The sequence below is a fragment of the Hyalella azteca genome, unplaced genomic scaffold (genome assembly GCF_000764305.2).
Source record: "Hyalella azteca isolate HAZT.00-mixed unplaced genomic scaffold, Hazt_2.0.2 contig10210, whole genome shotgun sequence".
NCBI lineage: Eukaryota > Metazoa > Arthropoda > Malacostraca > Amphipoda > Hyalellidae > Hyalella > Hyalella azteca.
In genome coordinates, this window is record NW_025940256.1 from 408,449 (window position 1) to 427,411 (window position 18,963).

At 38.4% G+C, this 18,963-nt stretch overlaps 2 protein-coding genes across 2 annotated transcripts; both read left to right on the forward strand.

Annotated features, from left to right (window-relative positions):
* Positions 1 to 2,352, forward strand: LOC108678428 (adenosine 5'-monophosphoramidase HINT1). The gene is made up of 3 exons (XM_018166844.2): positions 1 to 173; positions 1,202 to 1,306; positions 2,110 to 2,352. Exons 1-3 carry the CDS (start codon positions 63 to 65, stop codon positions 2,275 to 2,277), a joined length of 384 nt encoding a protein of 127 aa, XP_018022333.1. The 5' UTR covers positions 1 to 62; the 3' UTR covers positions 2,278 to 2,352.
* Positions 2,353 to 4,019: 1,667 nt separating this feature from the next.
* On the forward strand, positions 4,020 to 18,465 carry LOC108678423 (lysosomal aspartic protease). Its single transcript, XM_018166840.2, has 8 exons — positions 4,020 to 4,210; positions 7,808 to 7,931; positions 8,479 to 8,602; positions 11,940 to 12,058; positions 14,611 to 14,669; positions 15,568 to 15,697; positions 16,465 to 16,707; positions 17,184 to 18,465. The coding sequence occupies exons 1-8, from the start codon at positions 4,092 to 4,094 to the stop codon at positions 17,343 to 17,345; spliced, it is 1,080 nt and encodes a 359-aa protein (XP_018022329.1). The 5' UTR covers positions 4,020 to 4,091; the 3' UTR covers positions 17,346 to 18,465.
* The last annotated feature ends 498 nt before the right edge of the window (positions 18,466 to 18,963 follow it).

Below are 18,963 nucleotides of genomic sequence, written 5' to 3' on the forward strand. Positions count from 1 at the left end.
TTTCATTTTCAGTGATATTCGTGTAATTTGTTTATAAGAAGTACATCCTTGAACCTGGAGTCATGACAGATGAAGTAAGCCTGGCCCAGGCTGCTCAACCCAGTGGTGATACTATATTTGGCAAGATACTACGTGGGGAAATTCCCACAAAGTTCATTTATGAAGATGAGAAGGTAAGTGTGTAAAGAATTTGTAGTCCTTTGGTTTATATTACTAGCCAGCTTCTCAAAGTCCTTGTATTTAAGTCATTAACATCAACATTAGAGCTTAATGCTTAAGCTTTTGAAATCTTACTTAAAAGATTATATTAAAAATTTTCCTAAGAACTATTGCTCCTGAATCCTGATTGAAGATAACCAATTGGAAACAGTGGCGACTATTGATAGATTCCTTCATAAATGACAAGTATAAGTATAGAATTTACTACTGGTAATTTTATAACTGGTACGTATGCATTGTACTGGCCATGTACACTAGCTACATCCAAGCCATAAGAATAATTTTCTTAAATGCGAGCAAATTTGAAAAGTTGTGGATATTACTTGAAAATTACTCATTTATTCAAAAACTTTATATGCTGCAGTTTTATGAAAAATGTTGTATTATAGCATGTTTTATTTATTTGGCAAGGTAAATAATAGTTGATTGCTAAATACATTCTGCCTATGATGCAAGTCTACTGACGGTATATGTACACTGAGGTCAAAGTCTATTTTGTCAACCACACCCAGGAAAATGCCAATTTCAATTGAAATTTTGCATCTCCAAGCCAAATATTTTGAATGAGTTTGAAAGTTTTTTCTCCTATTTCATGAATTTTTATTATATTTTAAATCTCGCAGATTTTGCCTTTGTGTCCTCAAAAATGAATTCTTGGAATGCAGCAGAAACTTCAGGTTCATATTGTGGACATATTTTACAACTATGACAGAGTATGGTAGTTCTCTTATAAATCAGTGCCTCCAGTTGCTGCTCAGTATTACTTGTCTGTTCAAATGTAAAAGTGCTGCAATTGTATGCTCCACCTCGTGCTCACTCCAAAAAAAAAAAAAGGAAAATGAAAAAAAAACACCTGACTAAATCTTTCATTCCAATATGCTATATGTACCTGATCCCCTAGAATATTAATTAGTTAATCCCCTAGAATTTTAATATTAATTCACATTAATTCATTCATTAAATGTACTCATTCCACTCACAGTGTGTGGCATTCAATGATGTGAATCCTCAAGCTCCTGTGCACTTCCTTGTTATCCCTCGCAAGCCCATCGCAATGTTGTCTTCAGCTCAGGATGAAGATGAGCAGGTAGATAGATTGTCATTTATTATGAAAGAATATTGTAATTATCTATATTCTATGAAGATAGGTAATAACACATTGCCTCTGAATATTTTCAGTGAAATTTTATAGTTTATTCTGACTATAACCATTTCTTCATCAAAAATGAATGAGTCATAAACTCAATTCTATTCTATTCATGAACATTTTTTTTTGCATGTTATGAATATCCTATTAGAAAGAAAGTTTTTGTTAGAGCCTTTGGATGCCAAATTTCTTAGAAATTGCTCTCAGAAGCACAGTTTATGCTGCCACTGGTTTTGCTGGCAATTTAGAACAGCTTGATTTCAAAGTTTGAAGTTTGTTTGTTAACTTCTATTGTATAAATATTCAACTATAATGTAGTATCAAAGTAAGGCATAGTTAGAAAGTTCTAAAATATAGATATATTCATTGAGCATAGTTTGCCACAGCAGAGATTTATTGCTATTTTAGAAATTTATTGTTATTATTATATTTATTGTAATTAATTACTATGTAAATAATAAAGTAAGATATATACCTTGAACTACTATGTAAATTATTATTTTATAACATACATTTTTTCCTTTTCTGAAAATTATCAATAATCCTGATATATTCAATCCATCTTTGTAGTAAAAGTATCAATCTTTACCATCTCTAACATCGGCTGGTTAAAGAGAATTTCAGGAAATTTACCATGTTCTCATTTTTCTTAATGTTCCTGCTTTTTCTGGTATTGTCAATATTATTGGATTTTCACCTATCTTTATTTTTCATTGCTTTCTCTATTACGAATATACCATCAGATTCTTGGTGCCCTGCTATCAGCCGCACGAAAAGTAGCAGCACAGCAGGGGCTTGCTGATGATGGCTACCGCGTCGTGATCAACAACGGCAAGAATGGCGCACAAAGTGTCTTCCATCTGCACCTGCATGTGCTCGGTGGCAGGCAGATGAAATGGCCTCCTGGTTAACGATGCTTGTTATTTCAAACCACGATTTAACTTCTATTCTAAAAATTCGAAAAAATTCTATTCTAAAAAATTCTAATTCTATTCTAAATAGAATTTTCTATTCCATTCTAATTCTATTCTAAAAATTCTAATTCTAAATCTTAAACAATTCTGATTCTTCTATTCTAAAAAAATATTCATTATAAAAATATTCATTCTAAATATTTATCATTGTTTTGATTCGGCAGATGAAATAGCTTCAGGGCTATAACACGTTCGTCACACCGAAATACCATTGATCAATTAAGAGTGCGTATTTGATCTTGATTTGCTTCATCATTAATGCTTAGCATCCTGTTCTTTCAAAGTTTTTGTTATCCGTTTCGCCAAGAACCATGAAATTTATTTAGACATTGGGACTTTTTTCGTCAGACAAAACTCGTATTAAAGAGAATGAAAAATGCCAGTTTGATTCTTTTGCCTCTCTACCTTCGTATACAGTATGTTAGACTATCAATCATTCTTTTCATAAATCTGAAACCCGATTTACGACCCTTTTGTTGCAAGTAAGCGCATGACATATAATTAAAATTTTTAGGTGCAAATAAAATATATCATTAGAATCTTCTGCTGCAAATAAGCACATATAATTCTTATTAGAATTTTTAGTAGATCCGATATGAAATGATATGATGATAGTAGAGCCGATGTGAAATGATGAATGATATGAAATGATAAATTACCGATATGAAATGAATAATCATTTTTGTAATCCAACTCTAATAACTTCACAGAAGATGAAATTTCAGATGCCAGAAGCATTGCGATTATCATTCTGATAGTATTTTGGATAACTGTGTAATTAATATTAGGGCTATTGAAGCGCCAGACGCATCTTCACTGAATATCAATAATACGAAACTTCTCCGCGGAATTAGAAGCCATGGTACAATAGGGGTAAAATCAGAAATATGCTAGTCAAGTTCATTTAAACTTTAACTTCATATATTATTGGAAATTCGCAGATTCCTTAGATGTGGATTTTTTATGTCTAGCGAGTGACTTGATATAAATGTTAATTATGGTGAGAACAGAATAGAATATTGTTGCTAGACAATAGAAGAATATTTCGGCTCCATTGAAATTACCATACATATCAGAGAGATTATTCATCCAGAGCAGCGCCGGCTTCTCTCGGAGCATTTAAAAAAAAGACGTGAATGAAATTATGCTGGTCTTATACGCATCTGCAACTACACAGTTATGGGAGTGATTAAACCTAATATTGGCAGAAAAACCGGCTAAGTCACCATTAGCAAATCCCATGGGTATTATTGCAGATTAACTACATCCAAAAAAAAGGGTGTTTTTTTTTTAATTATATGTTTTTTGGGGTGTAGATTACGAATCTGAAATCAGTAAGTTACGTAACCCCCATGTTAGTAAGTCGCGAAAAAAATCGGTTTTCCGATGCCGACCGCCAAAAATGGATTTCAGATTCGTAATCTACACCCCAAAAAACATATAATTAAAAAAAAACACCCTTTTTTTTGGATGTAGGTAATCTGCAATAATACCATCCCATGTATTAGTTGTCTCCAAGCCTTATCAATTATTGTTTTAGATATTAATAGCCCTGTTTGCATTTCCATGTCAGCCGTCGTTTCACGGCCACAGCTGACGATGTTTGCTCATCAGCTGGTGCGCAACGAGCTTGACTTGGTACTAAGTTCTTCCGTCAGACCGTCAGACGCCGGCTGTTGTTGGCGGTGAACGGTTGCTTTAGTTAGGCGTTCAATAATTTAGCGTTCCCGTTTGGTTTCTTTCAGCAGCGAATGCAGTTAGAATATAAAATAAGCATTGAAAGAATCAAGTTGTTGCATATCATGAAGGTATTCTACTTCTTGCTGCTTTTAGCAGCTGTTTATGCTTCGCATGCCGAAGAATTAACAAGGTGAGGCGAAACTACTTGTTAGTTGTTCAGTTGTTGCTTGACAGGAAGGCATAGGTCACACAGTCAGAGCTCCACCAGACAGCTGAATGATTATTCGTACTGCATAGTGGCAAACCAGAGCTTTTTTAGAATCAGTTCATTTTTAATTTCCTCATTTACTTGAGATTTAAACCAATTTCTTAAGTATGATATTGCTGGTATCCATGATACTTTACTGGTCTACTTATAGGACTCAAAAGTGAACTTTAGGGAGAGTCTAAATTCTAAAAAAACTCTCTGCTTTGTCACTATTTAATTTCGTAGTCGATACAAATTTAAATAATGCTGCTCCTATCAATGGCAATCAGGCTCATTACGTATTTTGAAATCTTCTTTACTTGTAATTTTATGTTCTCGATTTTTTTTCTGGGGTTGAAAAAACTAGTTGGTTCTAAATGCTTACTGGAATGTGGATTGTTTCCCAAAATTTCTTCACAGTTCACATTGTGAACTTTACATTGTAAAGTTCACAACTCACAAGGTTGAAGGCTAGGCTGACAAGTTCACTGCTCTCTGTCACAGACTCACAGTTGCACAGCAGATTCCAATCAGAATTCTGTAACATGCGGAAAATTTTCAAAAGCTGGGTTTGAATAATTTTTCTTGTAGGTGATTTTCAGCATTCAATATAAAAAATGTGCTGTTTATCTTAATTTTCGCTGAAGAAATTGGGCAAGGGCCAGTGAAAGGAAGCAGGAATGTATGCAATTTTCCTTGTCTATAAGCATAAGCCATTCTAGAAAATCATGTAGTAGAAGCAACCTGTAAATATTCATAATTTCACATAGGGTAAACGCGGTATATTCCGACATCGTAGGTAATTCCGTCACCTCTCCAGCTTTTCCTTTATATTAAGCTTTGTTTTAGTTCCATGCGTTCATTGATGGTTGAAATGGTGACGTCATACATTTGCGTGTCGAAATACTGCAAAAAAAACACGTGGATGTCGGCAATACGTATCAGTTAAATTTGAAGCGCTGACGCAATACGACTCACCACACGTCGGATGTTGCCACACAAAGTGACGGAAAATAGGGATTTGGTAGGTTTCCATTCTAAAGGCTTTTTAATAAATATGGCAACATTTTGTGACGTTTCATTGTTGCTGACGCGTAGTGAAGAGTTTTGAGAGTCATGTGAAGGCAACAGAACTTACGTAACGCATACGGTTTTTTTTTATAGTTTTTCATTTCTCGATGCGTCCTTAATGTGTCGGAATATACCGCGTTTACCCTACACTCATGCTTGCAGTAATTTAAAAATTTATATGACTTCTCATTTTTTTCATAAAAGTGAGAAAAATTGTACAATTTTGCATGTGATTCTTAAAATATTTTGTAGAATTTTGCCTGTATTTTTTTTTTTTTTGCCTGCAAAATTTTTAAAAAATTTTGCTTGATATTTCAGGCTGCAAAACTATCAGCATCATAGCATGGGCATTTTGGTATTTAGGTATAATTACACCCTTAACATACAAGAGAAATATCTTAAGTCTTTGGGGATTGAGAGTAATGTACTCAAATGGATCAGAGATTTTCTAGTAGGGAGGCAACAACGTGTCAGTATTAATGTGTCCATATCAGACTGGGCTTCAGTGCGCAGTGGCGTGCCACAAGGAAGTGTTCTCAGGCCTATTCTATTCATTGCGTTTATAAACGATCTGCCAGAAGCTGTGTCTAGCGTTTGCTCGATGTATGCTGATGACACAAAAATTTATAATATGGTGAAGAATACGTCGCTAAAAGTACAGTTGCAGTGATCTTGACAGGCTGGTTGACTGGGCTGATAAGTGGCAGCTGCGTTTTACCGCTGACAAATGTAAAGTTATCCACCTTGGCAAGAATAATGAACAGCAAGATTACAGTATGAGAAGACACAGCTGCAACGACAGAGTGGTGATGTCGAAGTCGACAACGGAAAAGCATTTAGGAGTCAATATCAACAATGAGTTGAAATTTTCCAAGCATATTGAAGGTCAAGTTAATAAAGCCAATCAACGACTTGGACTGATCAGACGCTCTTTCGAGTTCCTAGATTTAGAAACGATGAAGCAGTTGTTTGTTGCTGTCGTGCGCCCGAACCTGGAGTTTGGAAAGGTCGTGTGGTCACCGAAATTTGAAAAGGACAAAAATTTAGTAGAGTGTTCAAAGGCGCGCAACAAGGATAGTTCTGGGCTTGAAAGGCAAGTCCTATGAGGAAAGATTAAAGATTATGAAGCTTCCAAGCCTCCATTATTGACGTCTGCATGGGGACCTCATTGAAGTATACAAATATACTCATGGCTTATGCAAGGTCCCAGAAGGATTACTAGAATTTGAAACAAGAACCAACACCAGGGGCCACGGCTATAAACTAAAAAAACAGCATTGGAACACATCCATGCGACAACATTTCTTCTCTCTTCGAATCACCGACATGTGGAACAGCCTCCCCGATAGCATCGTTGAAGCTCCGAGTATGAACATCTTCAAAAACAGACTAGACGAAGCTATGCAGGAGCATATGTTCAGTCTTAAAGTGCCTAGCAAATTACGGATCAGGCAATAAGTCCAGCAGCTATCTCAATCAATCGTCAGCTATAGAAAGATCGGGTTCCAAAGGCCGGATCCCTTGTGAATCAAGTCACGAAAAGTTCAAGAATCGGCAACAGGCCATGGGCCTATTTCTTCAACGCCGACACTTCTATTCTATTCTTAAGTACAAGCTAGTTGGGATTGTTAGATATTTTGACAAATAGGCCTAAATCAAGTGTTTACAAATGTTTCACTTATGCTTTTTAACACTTTTCAGGCAGTCTGCCAATGCAGTGATGCAATAGTGGATCATGTGATTCTGCCAAAATTGGCAATGATCATTCATTTAGGTTTCATGTTCAGTCCAATACTATCAATGGATTTATAAAAAAGAAAGCTAGGAAAGTTTGAAATTTGTTTGCTATTTTGCTGCTCTTAAGTCACGTTTTAAAAATTAAATTTAGAATCTTCTAGGTGTGAGGTTTTATTATCAATCAATAGGATGTAATTCATCATTTATGTAGCTGTAACCTTGATGTTTTAAAATGGTACCTATATTGTGACTTGAAAATATATATTTCTCGCATCTGTTATAAAACAAATTTATAAGCAAAGTTTCAGGTCAATTGATCCAATTAGCTTTGTATAAATATATATTTTAAATTTCATGTTGGTTATTGATTTGTCTTTTTTTAAACTATGATCAATCTAAAAAAAAATTTTGAGAGCTCAATCTCATTGATAGTTTTAGTTACATTTACTGATAGGATCTTTTGGATTATTTTGTCGTGATTGCCAATTTTGTTGGTGTTCTTTCTTATTTAGTGGGGCAATGCTGCCAGGTCTGCTTGAATGATAATAACAGAAGCCTTAAAGCTGTTAATTTGCTTGCTCATCTTATTATTATTATTCTACAGGGTAATTCATGTGGCACTTGGTTAAACCAAACTTTGAGGGATCATTATACATTAAGAGAGCTATGAGTAAGTTTGATAGTGAACAAATAAAATTCTTGCTTAACATCTTGTTATTTTCTGTCAATTAGAGTGCCACTGATACGGTCAACCTCTCCACGACGTCACCTGCAAAGTGTTGGTACGGCTGTAAGCATCACAAGGCGCCGATGGGGATCTGATCCTATGCCTGAGCCTCTCAGCAACTACATGGATGTGAGCCTAATTGATGGATATTCTTTTATGTTGAGCAATCAAAATGCTCCACATCACAATACAATGCCTTGAGCTTTCCTGGAGCGGGTAACCACTTTTCTTCAATAATTAAATAAATATGTGCAATTGATTCCTCACTGTGAAAAATTTTATCACTGAAGTTATCAGTTCTAGCCATGATGCTAATCAGCTCATTCAGTTCTAAACTTAGTCACATTTAAATAGTCTGCTCTTGATAAATATCATGTGACATTAAGAAACCTTCATAGCCTATTTTCTTCATAACTAAAAGTACATTTGATCAACAGTGCAATCTTCCTTATAACTATTAATACTCATTATGAATAGTCCCAAGTTTACCACTGCTATTAGTTCTCTTCATTCCTAATGTCATTTATCTTGGTTATATTCCTGCAATTTATCACGAAAACTGAGCTTCTCATTTATAGTGACAGATTTGATCACTAATCTGTGTTGTCTTTTGACTGCAGGCTTGGTATAATACGATGGAGCACTAATGCCATGTATTTATATGTTGTCACTACAGGCTCAGTACTATGGCCCCATCTCTATTGGCACTCCACCTCAAAGTTTCCTGGTGGTCTTTGACACCGGCTCATCCAACCTGTGGGTTCCATCAAAGCAGTGCCACTGGACCAACATTGCTTGCTGTGAGTAATATTCTTTTTATCACTTCAACCTCGTCACAATTATGTGAATATTGTTTAATCCCCCATCAGTTTACTAACCCTGTTTTCAGCTTTTATTATTCTTTTATATTGGTATATATATCAATAATGCACTGTGTTTCCCAAGTTTATTCACAATATTCTATCTTGCTGAAAATCTCTGTACAAATTTTATTAATGTTGGGATAGAAATTAGTATTTTAATGATTGGCATTTGGTAACTACTATTAATTTTTTTCTGTGCAATTTAAGGTGGCTGTAAAAATTTTAAAATTATTTCTGCAATTATTCATAATTTTCAACACAAGTACTAATAATAAATAGCAAGGTAATATAACCAACTCTTGTTTGTGACAGTTGAATATATATTAGTTAAAGTTTCTCAGCATTTAGGCCAGATGCTGTGAATATATTATTGCTGTTCACGCATGTCTCCTCAAAAATATAATTTTGGGATAATTAAATTGATCTGAAATGTTATAATCAGCGGTTTAAACATGAGTCATAGCAGAATGGGAGAAAAGGGGTAGAATGAAATAAGCTTATTTTTCGTCTTTATTTGGTTAATTTAATATTTTAGTGAGAAATACAAAATTCATATCTCCTGTAATGTGTGAAATGGCATTCAATAGAAATTTTTTAAGAGGAGATTTTGAAGCAGTTATTCTTCTCTTACTAACATTATTTAGCTTCGAAAATTTATGAGACTAAGAATGTTCCATTTCCATGCTGAGTCATAATCCAAAATTCATCATAATTATATTTTTTCATAATAGTGTTATTAATCCGACATCAACTGAAAAAATGGTCAAGAATCATAAAAGTGTTGAAAGTAAAAAACTGGTAAACTAAAAAAATTATCTACTAAAATGCGAGGCAAGCAAACGCCACACTGCATCCTGTGTAGGATATGACCTCCAAATGCACGCTGACTCGCAGTCTTGTATTGCACCACTTTAACGTCTATACAACAGGTCTATGTTGGCTATGTTGAATATTCATATTGGGATTTCCAGATTGAGTTGGAGGAGTACTTATGTAAAATTTTAGGTTACAAAATTATTTTTAAATGTCGCAGGAAAAATTACTGTAGCGGTTCACTCATTAAAAGAAATTTGAATTGAACTGTTCAATCGTTAAAAGAAATTAAAATTGAACGTTCTCGTGTTTACAGCATTTCTTGAAAATTTTAATGCAAATTAAAGCTTCTAAAACTTTCGTTTACCACTTCGAATTCTGATGAATTTGAGACTTTAATTTGGATCACATGAGCATCGTCCACCGTGACTTACCAAATTGTGATGATGAGTCAGCACATTTTACCGTCCATGACGTACGAGTTGCTGCTATTTTGTCCCTGCAGGAAATGAACAAAACGTCTCACAATATTTGCTATTATTTGCCACAATTAAGCGTTAGCTAACGCATTTCTGACCAATAATATATTTTTCAATGTCATGTGTGTTTTGGTTGCAATGGTGTCTGTAGTGGTCGACGTTATTACGGTATATAGTCCCTCTATGGTCTGTGTTCGTATATCGTGGATAGTTAGGTAAGTGTCGCGATATATTGATGGAAGGTAGAACTGTTCGGAAAATCGGAACATGTTCGAGTCCGTGTGTTTGATTCTGTAGGTCTGACGCCAAGTGTTTGATTCTGTATGTTTTATGGCGTGTGATGTATGCTGTTTATTTGACGATGTGTGCGTTTTCGCTACGTGTTCGGCTCTGTGTACTCAAATATTTCTCTAAATGTCTGTATTCAGTATGCATTCCATTCGTTTTACATTGTGTTATCGATCTGTCAGTGCATATCGAGTTCGGTGTAGATCGGTCAGCGCTGAAGCTGACATGTCTAACTTTTTCTCAGAAAATGCGGCCTTATAATAATTATTAACAATTATCTGCATAAGGTGTGTCATGCTCGGGACAGGCACGTGGCATGACATAAATTTTACGAGCTTTTGGTGTCCATGTGGCGTGGCATGCAGAAATAATTCTTATTTTCATTGAGCTTTGCTCAACAATTGTACGTAAGACTACGTTTTACGGTGTCGTTATCTCTGATTCTCTGTCGACTTACAATTTCGCTTCTGAAAATTCCCTCAAATGATTCTTGACGTGCATTTGGGCCTTGATAATCTGCTAATATTGAGTGTAAACTTTCCTTAGGGAAAATTATCTTATCTTTACGCGAATTATATGTTTGATTTTTATTGACAGCTGACGAGCTTCCTCTTCCTTGCGTTACTGGCGCTCCAACTGTGAAATTGGGTTTAGTCTCCCGCGCTTTTATTGCCATGAAACTTGTGCTAACGGAAATAAATAAATTATTTGGTTTCATACAACAGTTTTCAAGTTAATTTCAATCCAGCCAACTCAACGTTTACTACAAATTTTAAGGCTTTCGTTCAGACCTATTTAACGGAAATGTATTAGAAATCAAGTTTCGCACATTTTTCAATTCTCCATCCTCCTCGTGCGATCGACGTGTATACGTTTTCTGAAATCGGCCCATGCTGCTTTCTGTTCAAGCTTTGTTTCGCCGAGCAACTCTTGTAGGATGCTATATGGTATATGACGATAAGTTATAAGTTCATTATAAGTATATTATATATAACGTTATAAGTTCGTTATTTAACGTTATATATACTTATAAGTTCGTTATATACAAGATAAAATCTTGTATATAACGATGCTTGAATCAACGATTGGCTCTTAACTTGGATGATGAAGCCTGCGCGATTGCCCTCGTAGTTTGTACGTAAGTGCTAAGGTTTGCTCACGTGTCGAGCTGAGGCTGAAGCCTGCATTGCTATGGTCTCTTCCTCGGATGAGAGGAAAACTCCCAGCAAAGGCAGTCTATTATAAAATAATGAATTAATTTCAGAAATAATAAATTTCTATCAATTCTTACAATTATGAGATGATTTCTAAGCTCTTTTAAATAATATACGGAGAAAACTGTATTATTTACTGTCGTTGAAAGTTCGTTTTTTAATAGTTGTTATGAATGTAAATATAACCGTTTTTTGTTATTCTTTCCCTCAATGCGACCCTTAATCGTATTGTAGGAAGCATATAATAGCTCCCTAATCCATATCTTATTATATATATTATCTTTGCAGTGCGGAGTTCTTGGTCGTTAAAAATTGTACATTTTATGAACCTTAGCTTGTTTTGAGTGAACAATTTTGGAACCTATTTACTGTACTGATCTCTGATGATAAACATGTTCATTTTTTTTAAATAAACTCTTGTATAATTATAATCTTACGAAATATAAATTACAATATCAATAAACTTCGCTATAATTTCAGTGCTGCACAACAAATACAACAGCGCCAAGTCCAGCACTTACGTCAAGAACGGCACGGAGTTCAAGATTCAATATGGCTCAGGCTCGCTCTCCGGCTACCTCTCTACTGATACTGTCAACGTGAGTGTGATGAGTTACCGTGCGAGATGTGATGAGTTACCGTGCCTGATGTGATGGGTTACCGTGCGTGATGTGATGGGTTACCGTGCGTGATGTGATGGGTTACCTTAGTTTCCTTAGTATTTGTTTGGGACGTAGCAGTCCCAGGCCACGATGGATCGCCGCCTCTGATTATCGTTCATCCGCCCTCATTTGGGCCACCTGATGTACGATGCTGTTGCTTGTTTCTCGCCGCTGGTACGGTAGTGTTGCAGGGGAGGTCGATCTGGGATTGTGTCCAGGAACACGCTCAGTTGTCTCTTGAAGGTCTCCAGGGTGAACTCCCCCTCTCTTAGATCTTTTGGTAGGACGTTAAACAGCCTCGGCCCTGCTACGGAAATTGATTCTTCCCGCAGGGATTGAAATCTGATTGCGGATCTGTTACGTAGTGGGGGGATCCTGCGCAGTCTCCCCCTTCTCTCGTTGTGATATATCTCAATCCTGAAGGTCTCGCTCTCGAAGTTTGGCACATTCCGGTTATCATTTTCCATGTGTACAGAATGACATACCTCTCCCGTCTCCTCTGCAGTGAGTACAGACACAGTCGCTGTAACCTCGCCCAGTAGTTCAACTCTTCCATCCCTCTGTTCCCAGGATCAGAGGGATGGAAGAGTTAAACTACTTACCGAGGTTACAGCGACTGGGTCTGTACTCAAGGTTCGCTGGACACCTTCCAGTTGCCGCACTGCGCCGAGTGTGAACGGGGTCCAGAGCTGGCAGCAGTATTCAAGGATTGGTATTACAAGGGCTCTAAAGAGCGTGGTCATTGGTTCCGCTTCTCTTGTTTTGAACGTCCGCCAGATCCACCCCATCTGTCGCCTACATCTTGCGGTTATTGCCGTTGTGTGATCACCAAAATTGACCTGAGTATTCATCAACACTCCTAGATCGCGAACGATTAGCTTCTTTTCGATTTCCGAGTTGTCTGGTGCTTGGTAGCGGTGCTCCATACCCGCTCTTCCACTACCTCTGTATCTCAAAACCTCAAACTTGATCCCGCTGAACTGCATGTTGTTCAGGCCCGCTGCAACTTGCTCCCAGTCTTATATTGCAGCGAGGTCTTCTTGCAACCTCTCGCAGTCTCTCCTGTCCGTTATGGTCATTAATATCCTGGTGTCGTCCGCGAATGACGATGCAGAGGCGTGGTTCACAGCCACATCTATGTCGGCGATGTGAATGAGGAAGAGGATTTGGCCGAGTACCGTTCCCTGTGGTACCTACTCCACTCTTCACCCTAGCCTCGCTCGATCTCGAGCCTCCTACAACGACAGCTTGTATTCTTTCTGTTAGGAAGCTGTGGATCCATGCCAACAATTCACCTTCCACCCCCAGCAGTCCTAATTTTCTGAAGAGCACTCCATGGTCAACTTTGAGAAGCGCTTTCGCGAAGTCCAAAAACACCACGTCCACCCCGGCCCTCTCCTCCAGCATGGCCAGGATTTGGTGGTGATGCTCCAGTAGCTGAGACAAGCAGGAACGATTTCGTCTAAAACCGCGTTGTCTTCTGTTGAAAAAGGTCAGCCTCCTCCATGTACAGCATCAACCTTCTGGCAACAACCTTCTCAAATACTTTGATTACGTGTGATGTTAATGTAACCGGCCTGTAATTTTGGGGTTTGACTCTCGCAGCTCCTTTGTAGATAAGGGTTATTAACCCTAGTTTTATGTCTCTTGGAACATTTCCTTCTCTCAATGATGTTTTCCAGAGCAAAGTCAGAGAGAACTTTAGTGCTCCGACACATTTTTTCAGTAGCACTGCAGGGACCCCATCTGGCCCGTGAGCCGAAAACGTCGATAATTCTTGGATACTCCTCTCTAGATCCGGCGATTCAAACTCTATGTTCATCAGCTCCCGCCCTCCTGGAAGTTCTTGGATGACTCCAATTTCGTTCTCCTGTCTTTAGTATCGGTTTTCGCTGAATACTTTTTCAAACTGCGCTCCCAGAAGTTCACGCATGCCCTGGTCGTCTCCAATAAGTATATCGTTAGGTATTTTTCAGAGGCCCCACTGTGGCTCTGATTTTGGCTTTTGACTGGGCATATTTGTAGAAATATTTTGGATTCTTTCGAATGGCAGACACCGCTTACGCCTTCGCAACTTGTTGCTCGGCCTCGTGTGAGTTCTGTAACTGCCGTTCAGTTTCCTCAATTTTCTCCCTTAGATGTTCCAGCCTCTGTCTCTCCATATTCCTGGAGGCGGCCGTTATCTGGTTGTTCAAGCTCGCTCGTTTTCTCATAAGGATCCGTCTGTCCCTCGGAATTATGTGGCGTTTGGGGGTCGTTTTTCCCAGCGTGTGACGTACGCATACCTGCAGTAATACTTCGCACAGTATGTTGTACATTGTTTCGGCGTTTAACTCCAGGAACTCAGATCTCCAGTCAATTTCGAGAAGTTCGTTCCCAATGGCCTCCTAGTCTGTTCTTCGATGATGAAAATTTAGCCCAGCTAGCCCCTCTCGAGGTGTAGGTCTTGGTTTGGTTCCCCTCTCAATTGTTGTCTTGACCACCACTAGTCGATGGTCAGACAGTGTGGTCTCCTCAACACGAATATCAGCAACCAGTTCTTGAATAGGTCCAGGATATTATGTTTTCTTGTTGGTACCATGAGTGCCGTGTGTGATATGATGAGTTACCGCGCGTGATGTGACGAGTTACCCTGCGTGATGTGATGGGTTACCCTGCGTGATGTGATGGGTTACCCTGCGTGATGTGATGGGTTACTCTGCGTGATTTGATGGGTTACCCTGCGTGATGTGAGGAGTTCCTTCTGTTCCACCGAACATCACCCTGCCCATCTGACCTCCCACCTAACCATGTCCCTGACCACCGAACCCTCTCCCTGACCACCGAACCATCCCCCTGACCACCGAACAATCCCCCTGACCATCGAACCATCCCCCTGACCATCGAACCATCCTCCTGACCATCGAACCATCCCCCTGACCACCGGACCATTCCCCTGACCACCGAACAATCCCCCTGACCATCGAACCATCCCCCTGACCACCGAACCATGCTTCTGTCTGCACCATTGCTTCTGTCTGTACCATTGCTTCTGTCTGTACCATTGCTTCTGTCTGTACCATTGCTTCTGTCTGTACCATTGTTTCTGACTGTTAGTAAAATTATCTCCTGTCTGTAGTGTTGTTTTATGGTTTCACTTCTGAACAAAATTTTCACATTCGATTATAATTCACCAAAAGAAACTTGCTTATTTTATTTTGTATGGTTGGCTCTGTGAGAAGCTGTAAAGAGCTAGAATTGCATTCAGTATTAACTTGTTTACCTAACAAATTTGTTGATAATTTGAAATACTTTATATTTTAAAAAAATTTATTTGCACTTTAAATTTATTTCTATTTTAATTTGTATTATAATTGATTTATCATGTGAATTAATTTACGGTATAGGTTCATTGACTCGTAATTTAAATTAATCATTGTGTAATTATGAATAATTTGTCGGTTCAGGGACGCTTCAGATGCAGTGGGGGGCGAGCTGATTCTGGGGGGTTCTGACCCCCAGCACTACAGGGGGGAGTTCACGTATGTGCCTGTGGACAGGAAGGGCTACTGGCAGTTCCATATGGACGCCGTCCAGGTCAGCCGTCTCTCCTTATGGAGAATGTATCGCTCAGAAATTAATGACATGAACAAAATTTATCAATTTTGTAAATAATAATGTAAGTCGCAATTAAAGAGACATACGTCCATTTGAAACGTCCATTTACGTTTTAACAACTTCAACTCGTAATCAACGTTGTTTCAAAGACATTGATTCTTAATCAACGTTGTTTCAAAGACATTGATTCGTAATCAACGTTGTTTCAAAGACATTGATTCGTAATCAACGTTGTTTCAACGACTTCAACTCGTAATCAACTTTTTTCAACGTAATTTGCCTAAAGAAGAAGCTATCATCAAATAGATGCAGGCAAAATGAAATGTGGGGAATAGAAATGAAGTACAAAGCAAGCATGGGTTTCTTTTTATCAAGAAGATCAAGATGGGATAGAGTGAGACCCGCGATCACACTCAGGGAAATGAGTGAGATATCGCCCAAAAAGCGATGCATTTTTAGCGCATTTTCTCATTTATCAAAAAAATGCACTATTGTGCTCGCCATGTCCGTCCGTCCGTCCGTCTGTCTGTCCGTCCGTGACTTCACGTTTTCGTCGACGAGAAAATGCGCTCTCTGTCACTCACTGCAGTGAGTACTGAGTTATATTTTTGTTCTTGTGTTGGTCACGTTGACCCAGTCTATCCTTACCCCCCACAGGTGAATGAGATTAGTCCAAATACTAGGTAGCGATGCACTTTTTGTTCTTGTGAAGGTCATGTTGACCCACTTCATACTTACCCGGGCAGGTTGATGATGACACCTCAGTCCCGCTGTGTCACCAAGGCTGTGAGGCCATCGCGGACACTGGCACGTCCCTGCTGGCGGCGCCCTATGAGGAGGCCCGGGCCATCAACAAGAGGATCGGGGCCAAGCCCCTCGCCGGAGGGGAGTGGGTCATCGACTGCAACCTCATCCCCACGCTCCCCAACATCACCTTCACCATCGGCGGCAACCCGTTCGTCCTCACAGGCCAGGATTATATCCTCAAGGTGATTATCCCCGTTAAACGCTCGTATTTCACCCATTAACTTGGGAAAATTCTTGGTATATTACTCAGCATTATATTAATTGCATTATCTTTATTGCATCTGCTGCCTGATATAGTAATGACTTCAAATGATTTTGCATCACCGTAAACATAATCATAATTGTATTATTTTACTGACGTCTAGTAATACCTTATAATTATCTTCTGCCGCCGTAAATACAATCATAAATTATATCTGGGGCCTGACATCGTAACGATCTACGGTAATTTTTTAGCACCTTAAACTTACTTGTAAATAGATTTGGTGCCTAAAAACCCGTTACTTGACATGACTTGCGTTACTTGACATGACCTGCGTTACTCGACATGACTTGCGTTACTTGACATAACTCGCATTACTTGACATAACTTGCATTACTTGACATAACTCGCATAACTTGACATAAAGTAAGGAATTATAATAACTTTATTCGGCAGGTGAAGCAGTTCGGGTCGGAGTCGTGCGTGTCAGGGTTCCTAGGGATGGACATCCCCCCTCCTATGGGGCCGCTCTGGATCCTGGGGGACATTTTCCTGGGCAAGTTCTACACCGAGTTCGACATGGGCAACGCCAGGGTCGGCTTCGCGCTAGCTTACTAATTGCCCGCTTCACGCATCATACATTACATTCAGAACAATGAGTGGCACTTTAGCTCGATTATCGATGCAACATACATTACTTTTAGAACACTGCAGTGTTCTAACTTCTGTTCTTAGTGGCACTTCAGCCCAATTATCGATGCATTATCGCTATTTTCACTCAGAAATTAGTGGGAATTTGGTCCGAATTATATTCGATTCACTTTTTTCAATGCTAATTTACTATCAGAAACCTGTGAGCCTTCTTTATACACAATACTATGTTAACTTCACTGTGTTATTTGGGCTTCGACATGTGCACACAGAGAAATAAGTGAGACGTCGTGCCTGATAGTGATGCGCTTTTTAGCTCTGTGTAGGTCATCCTGACCCAGTTTGGCCCAGCATAAGGGCATATCAGTTCCACGTCCAATATCTGCTCGTGCTGTGGATAGGGAAGTGTGTCACTATTTGGGCAATGTGACTCGTTCATTTTTCAGAGTGTTGTACATGTTTAGGTAATGTCTTGCTTCTCAGTTACTATGTATCTTGATATTTACTATATATCTTATTTCCGTATATCTACTAATTTACTTTCTCTCTGCTAGTGTCGCGTAGTCTAGTTCGGTCATAAGATCTGGAAACTAGTAATTCATGTTCATGCTTTCCTGCATTCAGTAAATTCATTACTGTAAGTCCTACGTATATTGTAGCATGACATGGATCTCCTAAAGTCTTCATAATGACATGTGCGACTGTTATTGAATATGATTATTGATAGATATGTTCTCTCATATCTAACATGTACACACATCATAGCAGATAATGTTATCTATTGAATCATATACGATAAAAGGTGCAGTTGATGATATAACTGTTGAGCCATAATCTGTCACAAACACGCGCTGTTGAGCCATAACATGTCACAAACATGCACTGTTGAGCCATAATCTGTCACAAACATGCGTTGTTGAGCCATAATCTGTCACAAACATGCGCTGTTGAGCCATAATCTGTCACAAACATGCGCTGTTGAGCCACAATCTGTCACAAACATGCGCTGTTAAGCCATAATCTGTCACAAACATGCGCTGTTGAGCCATAATCTGTCACAAACATGCGCTGATGAGCCATAATCTGTCACAAACATGTGCCGTGTAATGTATTTTGTCAAAAATAGTACTGTATACAAAAGTATATTTTCCTGTCACGCCGCAATCATCACGCTAAAGATGACTACAGGATATTTAGCTTACTGATGCCATAAATATTTTGTGAACGAGAACAATTTCCTACGTAGATCCTAACAGCGCTGAGATGAGACCATTGGATACTGTGCTCCATTCTCGAAAGAGGAACGTGCGATTCGTGTAAAATTAATTTAAAAAAATAAAGTGTAATTAATTATTAATAAGGAATCATTAAATAAAATGTTTACGCCTAAAATTTCTCTTCTTCCTCCTCTGCGACGTAGCTTGGGCCGTTTACTTATTTGGTACGTTGCATGGGCTCTTCCTCTAATTTGTCTAGTTCTTTGTTTTTTTAAACTAACCAGTGATATAATTTTTAATATTCAGTGGATTAGAATGATAGACGAATTTATACGTCTAGAAAAATAACCAAATCAACTAATTGTATA